The sequence below is a fragment of the Cyprinodon variegatus genome, unplaced genomic scaffold (genome assembly GCF_000732505.1).
Source record: "Cyprinodon variegatus isolate N-32 unplaced genomic scaffold, C_variegatus-1.0 Scaffold69, whole genome shotgun sequence".
NCBI classification, from domain to species: domain Eukaryota; kingdom Metazoa; phylum Chordata; class Actinopteri; order Cyprinodontiformes; family Cyprinodontidae; genus Cyprinodon; species Cyprinodon variegatus.
The window spans coordinates 1,511,567-1,523,742 of record NW_015150522.1 but is presented as its reverse complement, the minus strand read 5'-3'; the positions used below and the strand labels follow the sequence as shown (position 1 = coordinate 1,523,742).

The 12,176-nt window shown below is 35.2% G+C and overlaps 2 protein-coding genes across 2 annotated transcripts in view; one reads left to right on the top strand and one right to left on the bottom strand.

Annotated features, from left to right (window-relative positions):
* The window catches only part of LOC107083140 (arf-GAP with dual PH domain-containing protein 1-like), an 18,789-nt gene extending 18,625 nt beyond the window's left edge, over positions 1-164 (top strand). Inside the window, exon 9 of the mRNA XM_015372138.1 lies at positions 132-164. Within this exon, the coding sequence (XP_015227624.1) occupies positions 132-164 (33 nt within the window). The remainder of the gene's footprint in view (positions 1-131) is intronic.
* A 1,195-nt stretch (positions 165-1,359) lies between these two features.
* Positions 1,360-12,176, bottom strand: part of LOC107083124 (ras-related protein Rab-26-like) — a 72,146-nt gene continuing 61,329 nt past the window's right edge. The window contains exons 6-9 of the mRNA XM_015372123.1: positions 7,037-7,102; positions 5,641-5,697; positions 5,443-5,519; positions 1,360-4,615 (exon numbers count right to left, since the gene is read on the bottom strand). Coding sequence (XP_015227609.1) covers positions 4,516-4,615; positions 5,443-5,519; positions 5,641-5,697; positions 7,037-7,102 — 300 coding nt within the window. The 3' untranslated portion in view covers positions 1,360-4,515. The remainder of the gene's footprint in view (positions 4,616-5,442; positions 5,520-5,640; positions 5,698-7,036; positions 7,103-12,176) is intronic.

The following is a 12,176-nucleotide window of genomic DNA, read 5'->3' as shown; positions in this document are numbered from 1 at the left end:
GTCTGTCTGTCTGTCTGTCTGTCTGTCTGTCTGTCTGTCTGTCTGTCTGTCTGTCTGTCTGTCTGTCTGTCTGTCATCTCATAGAGTGAGTCTTATTGTGTTATTTCTGTTTTGCTTTGTTTTTCCTGCAGTGGAGGCCTATTTTAAACGCAAACCGTGATTGAGCCTCTAAGTGTGTCTCAAAGAGGTTTATACAGAAACTGATGTTTGATACAAAGGTCAAAGTGCTTCGTCAACGACAACTCCTCCTCTTCATCAACCACCTTGCCACCTTCCTTGACCCCAATAACATAGCAAGACCTCATTCTCTGAAAAAGTCTGTCAATCCAAGGCTCCTGGACTCTTCTAATATCACACGCCCATTTGCTGCCTGATTCCACCTTCACAATAGAAACAGGACAAAACCGTTGCTTCATGGATGTGAGGCAACATCTGTTCTATTCTATAATCATCAACACTGCAATTACTGATCTTTACTACAAATTAATTATATTTGATCCATTTAACAGATTATAACACCAAAATAATAATGTAAGTCTAGCAAGTGTAGGTTCCGTCACATTTGCATGCTATTTTGCATTACTGTATACATAAGTGCAATTGTATTTATTTATCTTCTTAACTGTATTTGTAGCTAAATCCATGTTTTCATAGCAATTGCTTTTTTTTTTTAATGGATGACAAGTTATTGCATGTTCTTCCAGTAGAGGGAGACAAATGAAAAATGTAAAATTTACTGTTGAACCTTCTCTAACATCTCAAGGGGCTCATTGATTTCCCCTAACTGGTGCCTGCAGGGCTGCATATGAAATCACCCTATGATAATCTATGGTTGCTGTTAAAATGTGTTGAAGCCAATTTAATATCTGCACTGTTTTCTACAGCAATGATTCTAGTCTAAGACCGATTATGAACAAAGACAACATCAACATGAAGGAGAGTGAGGTTTTCAGTTTAATGGTTTCTGTGATCAAAACTGAGTCTATAAATGCAAATATTTAATCAAAAATAATCCTTTGTGCTTTTCCCAAATAATTAATTTTATTTTGTTGACAGATAGAAACATACATGTCCAAACAATCCTAAGAAAACATGGCACTATCCATCTTACATATGAATTTATATAATAGCATGGGGAAAAAAAGCAACAGTCATTGAAGCAGTCTACAACTTTTAACAGACGTCAAATTTTACAAATAATACCGATATTTGTCTCTTACCCTGAATTTTTGGTAACCAGTACTGATCATATTCCTTAAGAACAACAATGACATGTATATGCCTGAAAACCTTTAACATACAAACTGAACCAGTGTGATTCCTGCTCACCAATGCAATTTTTGTTGCTGTAGTCGTTTATTTTTTCTGTATAGGATCAGTTATTTTCTGCACTCTTGAGAAACTGTCTGTAAACACTGCTACTGGGGTTAAAACAAAATTCACATTAACATGTTATCTAAAGTGTATTATATTGTTTTTCTGTAATAAAAGCCTGACTTAACACATGAAGCAAAAGTGCTAGGTAAACCCACAGCTCTTACTGTCTGATGAGTTTTTTTATATGAAACACTTTTGTGACTTGTTTGTTTTGATATGATTTGTTAATGATTTATTTTGTAACACATTTCAGTTTTAAGTGCCAAAACTCACTGAATTATTTAAAAAGAAGTGTATCAGCTGCTCTCAGCTCAAGAAGTCTCCCTTCCTTCCACCGAGTGCTTTTGGGAGTATATGGGAGAGAACTGCTGACAAAATCATACACAAACAGTCGCCCAACAGGTAAACAGACATAGGTTTTTTTAAAAGTAAGGTGAATGTTCTTTTTTCAGCCATTTTAGGTGGATAATCGTATCTATTGGTTGTCTTTGTGACATGCACATTTCCTTTTTCTGTCAATGAGCACTTTTATTGATCATGTATGCATATAGCATCTTTTTCACCCATAGCTCCACTCCTCTCACTGTATATTTTAAAAATGGCAGAGGATTACAAGAAGCAAACTGTTATACAATTTTATGAGAAGTGGAAGGCATCAGAAGAAAGAAATACAGTAAGGCCAGAGTGTATTTGAGAGAGTCTTTTGCCAAATGGCAGAATAGTAGGTTGGATGGTCTAGCACATGCAAGGCTATGCAAAAATTGCCTCTAACCTACATTTCTGAAAAAATTGTTCAATATACCGTTAATGGCTTTTATCAACAAAAAAACAATTTCTAATACAATATGAAAGGTAACACCATTTTACGTAGTTTTAGGTACTTTAATGCAAAGAAATTAGTATTTACAACATATTTGGCACATTTAATAGCAATACATATAGACCCTGATCTACTAAAGGTTTGCATTTATAAAAGAAGGGGAAGCTCAATAACATGAGCTAAACTGATCTACATACGCCTTTGATATCCACGAAATGGTAGGCACATTCTATGAAACATGTTTACCTTCATGAAATTCCAGAAAATATGCTAATTATTGAAAAGTGTGGTACAGTACTGCAGGACATCTTTATTGAGCACATTTGAAAGCAAGAAGCAACCATAAAAATGCCTGCAATGATTGTGGGGAGAAGAAGGCATTGGTGTAATCACAGCCAGAAGAGAGAATATTTCATTTCTACATATTTGGACACTCAAACATTTTGAGATGCTATTTTGGGGAGAAAAGCACCTTGCACCATTGCATTTTTTTGTGTCTAAATGCATCACTCTGCTGTCCAACACCGGTGGCAAGTGATTCATTTTAGAGGTGAGGGGCCGCTGGGAGGACGCATTGCCTTGCACCTGTCAGTACAATCATCAGGTCAAGTGGAAATGTAGCTTAGATAAATTCTCTTTTGATAACTGGAATGATTCAGTTAATGAACTGCAGTGATTAATATGTAAATGATAATTTTTAGGAGTTAAACTCTCTTTTTCAATCAGTTATAAAATGTTTAAATATATCATATTATGAAATAAATAGCTTTTGTTTGTATGTCACAGTCTAAGGACGTCTGTTATATCTATGTTGTAGAAAAAGCACAATCTAGAGTTGCTTGTTTTTCTCTTTTTTGTGACTTAAGTTATGCAGTGGGAGTGAATAGCATTTAAAAAACAAAATAGACCATAAAAGTTTGTCTTTTGTATTTGAATGCTGTTGAACCACCTGTAGTTTCCTTCTCCTTTCAAATAATAGAATTAGAATCTCTGATATTTAAACTTATGATTTTTTATGTGAAATTGTGACAGTTGTGGTCCAAAAGCTACCCTGTGTTTGTGCCTCCATTTCATCTAATTATTATTATTTCTTTTTATTTTAACTAGCAGAGGACGTCCTCTCCTTTCTCTGACTGTGTCTTCTCCACATCAATCCCCTGCAACATGCCCACTAATTGCATGTGAAACTTTAGTTTGCACAAGCAATTAGTGATTTTTATTTGGGATAGTAGATCAGGGCTATAGTGCATTTAAACAAATGATTTTACATCCATACTTTTTCTATTTCTGCTCAACTTTATGATCACTAAGATGCTGGTGCCTATCACAGTTGTTCAGCATGTTGGAGGTTGGCTGATCTCTAGAGAAGTCTCCCATTCCATCAGAGCCAACATTTATGAAAAGTGAGACAAATATCCACTCACACACTTATTTACACTTTTAGAGGATTCAAATCTACAAATAACTTAGCATGCAGGATTTTGGACTCTGGGAGGAGCCCATGCATGCATAAGGAGAACATGAAAATAGAACAAAATAAAAGACCCCAGCTAAAATTGAACAGGTCTAACTTTCAACCACAGTGCTACCCCAGTTAGGATTAAGATTAAGAAAAAAGGTACAGCATTTGATGACAAATATAAGTTACAGATATCTGTACACTTAAGATTCTTTTTAACACTTTTCATAAGTTTTGTACCAAAAAATAGCAACAACAGTTTGCTCCAGTGGTGTGATGAGAGGATGTATTTTCCCAACTATGTACCCATATATCTTCAAAATATTATGAATTAGTGCTGGCAAGTCGACAAACTCCTTGGAACCAGCTGATTCATTTCTACCTCACTGAAACATGGACAGAAAAAGCATCACAACATCTAGTTTCAAGGGTTAATATGCAACATTTTAACAAAAAGGAAAGCCAAAATGGATGTAATGGGTAGATGTTAGACATAACTGCCTTACGAAATTATCTTCTCAAAATAAAGAAGAATCTTATGATAAAATTAAAATAATTAAATAATAACCCACACATATTATGTTAATGGTCATAAGACTGTGACACTGCATTGAGAGGCAAAAATTATTATAAGCAGAATTGCATCTAATTGAGCTGTTCTCTTTTTATTTTTCAATCCTAACCTTGGTCTCCGTTTACAGTTAAAGAAAAAGGCAGGTGAAGAAAAGCATCATGGTAGATTAAAACCAGCAGAACAAAAGGCCAGGAAGAGATGACTTGTGGTTCTTGATAAGTCCAGAGATGATTTCCAAGATTAAAATGATATTTAATTAGGACATGAACCCAAACTCTCAACCACTTAGGTCCCACAGCAGCCAGCACCTTTCATCTCCTTGCTCACATACTCATGCAGCTTAAACTTTTCACTCGGATCCTTCATTGACCTGTATTTCAGCTCCCTGTGGTAAAACAACAAAAATGAAAAGGTACACAGTTAGTTCATGCTTCAGTGCACAGCAGTAGCTAATACTTGGCATTTCTTATTCTAAATAAGAAAAACCTGACAGCTGCATATCCTATGGGATATGTCTTTTCTCCACTAGTGTTCCAAATTTAAAGACAACAAAATTTACCCAATCCTTTCTAAAATAGCCTTTGTTCCATTGGATCGGACTGAGAGTCTCTTGGATTCTTAATCTTTGCCATAGATTGCAAATTGAATTTAGGTCTGGACTTTGTGAAACAGTAACATCTATGGTTTCAAACCATACAACTATAGCTCTTGCTGTATGATTAGGCTGATATCTTGCTTGAACTAAGATAGATGTAGTCTCATGTTACAGGTTCTCTACTAGAAGTGCCATATATTTAGCTGTGTCTATGTTCACAGCACTGCTAAAGAGAGCAATCCTACAGCATAGTGCCACTGCAATGCATTTCCAGGACTGAGGGACTTGGGCAAAACTCTGTATTTGGTATTTGATTTATAACCTTGTAAATTACACTAACTGAAGTATTTGGAGTGTAATAAAACAATGAAACATGCATTCAAGAAATATTCAAACATTTTGTTTACAATATAATGAAGCATCATGTCTAGATCCATAATCCTTTTCTAGGAAAAAAAAACACCTGATATGTTGATATTTTTTTTTTTACTGTAATATAAAGCATCAGCGTCTTGTAGCAGAGCTGTCTTAGTCTTGTGAAATGTATATGAAATAACTTTCATCTGAAACAAGTCAAAGAACTTGTCTCCAATAGCAACAGATAGACCTATACTTACTTGGCCACAGCAGTGAAAGCCAGCTCTACATTCAGGCCTGACCTGGAACTGGTTTCCATAAAAGGAACCCCAAACTCCTGTAGAATGAAATCATTTAATGTTTATCACTGACCTTAAATTTGGTCTTCATTTTTCTGCGTTTGTGTAAATTTGCATTTTGTAATAAACATAATCAAACAAATTTTCACAAGTCTTTACCTTGGCAAGCTTCTCACCATCTTCTCTTTTTACCACACGGTTATGAGTTGCATCAGCCTAAAAAAGCATTTTTACATTTACAAACTTCATTCAAAAGCATAAAACACAACATCTGATTTACCCCAAAGGTTCTATACACAATTTCCATACAAAATAATGATCAACAAAGACTGCAGTGATTGTAAAAGCTAAAATAATTTTTCCAAATTGTAAAGGAATATTTGGCAGTATTGGAAAGTTGTTTTCACTGATTTCTTAAGTGCCTTTAAAATGTCCTTGTATCATCAGGGCCAATATTTATATAATCTAAGTCAAGGACCTTTACCATTTTTATTGAATGCCTATTTTTTTTTTTTGTTAAACTAACCTACATGACACTGAAAAAATACAGAAGAATGTCTGTCTGGGTCTACATGAAATACAACTTAAAGAAGAGAGTTTTTTCCCCCCCCATTTCTAACTACAGAAAGGAAAAATACTGAAGAATAACGTGTTATGATCAAAACTAATCTTTCACCGCCAACATGTGCTTTAAGTAGCAATAACTCAGATTTGGCACTTGATGGATGCGCGACTAAACAGTCCATTTGTACATTTTGTTATTTTACTCTGCAGCTCATGTGCTGAAGAAAGCTTTGCAGGTTAAGGAATTTCTTTGTGCAAAATTTTAATCACTCGATGAGCTTGTTAAAGCAGACTTTTCTTCTAAAGGCTCCTATGGATCATCCTTGGTGAAAACTATAATTTTACATCAATTTCTATAAAAAGCAAATAAGGATATTTCAAAAATAATCGGTGTGGTTAGGTAAGAGAATGCTGTTGTTAAGACCTTCAGAAACTTGGATTACCAATAATTTTAAGAGCGCACAATTTGTGGCTGCAACGAAACACAAAATAAATATAATTTTAATTAAAGCAACTCCAACAGATTTAATTACATTAAAATCTGCAGAAACATAAAATATGAGCTTAAAAAACTATTGTGAATACATTTAGCACACCAAGGAAATAACCTGGGGCTGCCTTTTGCTTTGCAGCAATAAGGTTCTGGGTTCGATTCCTGGCCTGAGGTCTTTCTGCATGGAGTTTGCATGTTCTACCTGTGCATGCTTGGATTCTGTCCGGCTTCCTCCCACAGTTAAAAAACATGACTGTTAGGTTACTTGGCTTCTCAAACTGTCCTTAGGTGTGAGTGTACATAATTGCATGTCTTTGTGTGTCTCTGTGTTGCCCTGCGGCAGACTGATGACCTGTCCAGGGTGTACCCCGCCCATCCCCACACTGACTGCTGCAGATAGGCTACGGCATCACCGCAACCCTGACGGAATAAGCGGGAGAACATGGATGGATGGAAATAACTTGTATCAACAAGTTGTATCATATCTTTGATCACTACCTTGTTTCCAAGCAGCATGAGCACCGCATCCTGTTGGGCGTATTCATGGATCTCAGTCAGCCATGCCTGGTGAATAGAACAGCAGGAAAAAACAAAATAAAAACAAAAAACTGATTACAAAAAAATTAACTATGTGAATCTAAGAAATTTCCACCTTAAACAAAAATGTGAAAGAAACATTTTAAATTTGGTCTAAAAGCTGACATTAAGCATGCCTATTAAATCTGATAAGATTAGAAAGAATGGCTGCTGCTTCTTTGTTACAATAATGAATAATGAAGTAAAAAGGGTAATCCACAGCAGGAAAAAAATTATCAAATGGTACAAAAAAGCAAAATAAAGTGTTTGAAGAGGAAATTAATCAGTGTTACTGTGAGAAACCAGGCTAATCAACACTGTCTGCTATATCCTGTCTAATGCATGAGGGAAAGAAACAACCTGATAGAAGAACAAACACCTGTGACTGTGTGCTCTGAGAGCAGCTGAAGCATTTTATTTTACCTGAGTTCCTAAACATCTTTTATATTTAATATTCTTAAATTCTTTGGGTTGCTTTTGAGTTATTATTCTGTTTCTGTGTTATTTGTACTTCAGGGGATAATGGTCCTTAAGTAACCTCTGTTCAAATTTAGATTATTTCTTTCAAAATCTTTTGCTCTTGCTAAATCTAGACTTAGCTATCAGCAGGTAAATAAATGTTATACAGGAAGCACTAATGTAATGACAAAGATCATGACACGAGTCCCAAGGACAAATAAATACAAAAATTAAAATGGAATTTAAATGCAAAAAACAAATCAAATACGGATTATATAAAGCAGGGCCGGTTACTTTTAAAACATTTAGTATGTGACGTTGTATAAATAAAAGATAACACTTTTAATGTTGAATCTGGCATTTACCACATCAGGCAAAAAATGCATTTTTTTTTGTTGAGACATGTAATTACAAAAAGTTGACTTTTCTCTCATGTCGTGTTATGGTGGTGATTCTGTAATTGTAAAACACTTGAATTGGGTCACTGTATTGCTGGTTCTCTGGTAGAGTAGAATAGTTGGTGCAGTATTGTACTAGAAACTACTAGTTTAGTTATAAGTCTAACTCAAATTTTAAAACAAAATTTAAGGTTGGTTATTTAATCTCTTTAATAAAGTTTTCAATCTTTAGTTTTAGAGTTTAGCTCTAAAATGTCACAGACATTCAGGGAGCTGTGGCACACTTTGTAAAGATCAGTTTTCCCTGTTTCATGCTTTAGAATAAGATATAATAATACACATGAAAAATTAAAGTCACAAAACCTTTTTTATTTTACAGAACTGTCAATTAAATCCACACAGACACTGCAGCTGAACTTGCATCATGACATTAACCCAGTGGAGATTCAAACTGGGTCACAGGTGTGAGGGCAGGCTGCCATTTCTCTTTGGATTAGCTCTGAGATGGACTGCAGAACTTAGATCTGTTTCTGCTAAAAAAAAATAAATAAATAAAAATAACAGAAAAAACGAATCTAAGCATAACAACATAAAAGATAAAAGCCAGTGTTAATAGTATGCGGCAGAAGGAGGTAGATGCAGGATTGCTATATGCTTGGGAATAAATTAATCAGGTTAGAATTAAAATGTATTACAGCCTCCGTTGTAGTTAGAACACCGTGAGACTATTTTGTGGCACACAATAAATCTGTACAAACAAGGCAGCTGGCTCTTGATTTAGTGTAAAAGTAAACTACTGGCAATTTTTTTCCATTTCAATCTAAGAAGATAAAAATATATGCATCAGGCTTCTTCCAGAGCACATAGATACAACAGTTGTAGATGTTAAACCACAAAAAGTATTTTTTCAGTATCAATTTGAATTTAAATAAGCAAATTCGTTTAACATGTTTACATTTTAATAAACAGCTGCACAATATCTGTTTTTAAAAAAAGTGCAAAAGAAGGTCATGCTTCACACTCTATGTCTTTATGTCGAGATCAAAAAAGGTGATTCGGTGGGGGAATTGCTTTATTTTCCCAAAATATTTCACACATACAACACTTGTATTTTACAACACTTGTATTTATTTAGGTAGGTACAAATGCCCCTGTTCCATGAAGAAAATTCCAATTTATTTTGAAGTGATTTACCTATAATTGGTCCACTCTGAAGCTGTGTCAAGAGTTATGGGAGTTTTAGTCGGTAACCTTTAAAACAAATGCACTCTGAGCAGTTTATTAGTATCTTTCCTAACAGTTATCCATAGGTGATCCTTTTGCAAAAATCCTATAATAGGCTGTTTATGTGTAAAGCCTTAGTCCTTATTGTAACCTCTAATTTGCTGTGCTCCTTTTAAATCAATAATGAATCGTTTTTGATTTAATGCGCCTTTGTCAGACCTAATGGAGATTGCATAGTTAACATGCTGTAAGCTGCTGCTTTGTGGGCTGACCTGGGGATGGGTCCAAAGACCATAAAAAAGGCCCAAACTCTCCCCTCTGATGCTCAATGTTTCAGGGTTTTAGAAATATTTTCCTAAGTCCATCTGGGACAATATTACCTGTCACAAACCCAATAGTTTCATTTTTCCCTGACAAGAGCACTCGACCTGCATGAGAAAAGGTTTGGCAGTGCGCTTCAGTGATTATCTTCATATGCCTGGAAGCTCTTCATAAATAATAGCTGGTAATTATATCATTTGGCTGTTTATAGCATGTCCTCCTCATTTCACAGATATAATCACTGTTTCCAGATGATGACGCTTATCACTTCCATTCAGAGAATAAGAGCTTCCTGCTGCCATTTTTCCAGGGAAAACAGACACAATCAGATCAGTACACCTGTAAATACTTGTTTCTGTAAATCTTAATAAAAGTCGACAGTAGGTTTTGAACATTAATTTAGTTAGTGTAGTTACTTAAAGCATTTTAACTACATTAGAGGCTTGAACTTGTACTGTCTCCAACTCAGTCCCAACTTAGAAACTTTGCATAAACATGCAAAACATGCTACCTCTACCAAAGATACCAAGCAGCACTCGCCTGCCTGTCCACCCTCCAACAAACCAACACTGAGAGAGAATCTGGACCTGCACCAACAACCAGGATCACTGAACAGCACTTCTTCCTCCAGACCAAGCCCTAGCCGCCACCTCTGTGAGTTCACCATCCAAACCAAATTCTCACAAATCCCGAAGCTAAGTTTATTCACCATCCTCCCTATCTTTTCCAGCAGAGCTCACCAGACCACCGACCAGCCGAAATCCAATCTTGTCCATTTCCATTTTTTTTCAATAAACTTTTTCTCATAATCCAACTGTCTCAGTTTTTGCGCCTATTCAGAGTCACATGTTCTAAATATGACAAAGTGCACCGAATACAAACTTACTTTAGAGATTTCATTGTCAAAAAGAAAAGAGAACATGTAAGATTCCCCTCTCAGTTTCTCTATTGTTTGAGTTGATCTAACAAATAGAAAAATGTAAAGGTTTTTGGTAGTAACATTACAAAATGTGACAGTTTTCAATGAAAATGAATGGCAGACCAAAGCACCCTCCATTATAAGATTTTGTTACCCAGATGCATTTACAGCAGGTGAAATAACTATTAAACATGCCCCCATTTTCTCAGTAAATATATTTCTAGAGGTGCTATTGACCATTGACTATTTTCACCAGATGTCATCCATGCAATCCACACTTACCTAGAAGTCAAACTTTAGATGTCCAGAAATTAAGTTATGTCTAATAATGTGGAATGCCACAGGGAAAAAGTATTGAACACATTTACAGAAATGTATTTAATACTTTGTACAAAAGCCTTTGGCAATGACAGCTCAAGATACCTTCTGTGTGGAGAAATTACTCGTATGCATTGCTCAGGTGGGATTTTGGCCCATTCTTCCACAAACTACATTCAAATCTTGAAGTTTTCGTGGGCCTCTTCTATGAATTCTGATCTTTAGTTCTTTTCATAAATGTTCTATTAGATTCAAGTCATGTGATTTTTGTGACATTTTTTTATTGGCCATCATTTGGGACTGAAACAGCTGACAGTAATTTACGCTGACAAGGGGCAGGATTGCTTCTAATTATTGAGAGAATTTGGCTGGTGTCTTGGCTTTTCATGCCTTTTTACACCTCCCTTATACTCATGTGTGATATAATTCCAAGTGCCACTCCACATTGATACACTATGATTATACACTATGGTGTTATTTCTTTGTATGTCTAGATTGCATAAATTGTTACCTACATCTGGTGAAATGTAAATAAATATATTTACTGAAAAAAATTGTAGTGTTTTCAATATTTATTTTTAGAAACACAGACACATGTTTCATAAAATACAGCAGTTCTAGTTTAATTAACTGGGCACTGTGTAGCAGATGACCATTCCAGTTTATCTAAAACAGTCTAGTGGTCAATAATGTAGTTAATATTGCTTTTAGTTGTTTACTTTTCCAACCAAGAAATCCCAATTTACAAGTTCAATCAGGTTCAGTTCCACTGAAATCTAGAACCACCACACTGCAGTACAGGTGCAGAAGTGGTGTGTCATTGTCTGCGAGGCAGTTGCATAAACAGGGAGCCTTCATAAGCAGGAATCATTAAAGGCAAGCTGAACTATAAAGGAAAGTTGATCTGGGAATGGCTGCTGCAGACAGATAACGCTAGAAATAAGCCGTTTTCCCCAAATCACCAAATGTATGCCTGGTGAAAAGCCTTTCAATAAAAAAAAAGCAGCATATTCTTAGTTTTTAAGCACGCATTTTCAAATATTTTAGGAAAAATATTTGAAAAAACATTGTGCTGCAACACAATCATGGAAGGAACATACCATTTGCAATTACCATTTTTTCCTTTCTAACGTATTTTTAGAAAGAAAAAAAAAAAAAGAGTCAAAGTTTGGTAAAATTACTTAAATTTTAGAGTTGAAATATCAACATGAATACACATCTGATGGGTACAAATTTAGCATACCATTCATTAGAATGGCCTCATTAAAAACCTGAAATTTTGCTTTTTAAAGTTGTGTAACCTTATTCCGTCTCACTGAGATTGTTATGGAGTCTTTTATACCTCCAACAGCCTCAGAAATGGAAAAGTAAAATTAATTAAATCATTTAGATGTCATGATTTTGCCCTTTGTGCACTTCTGTT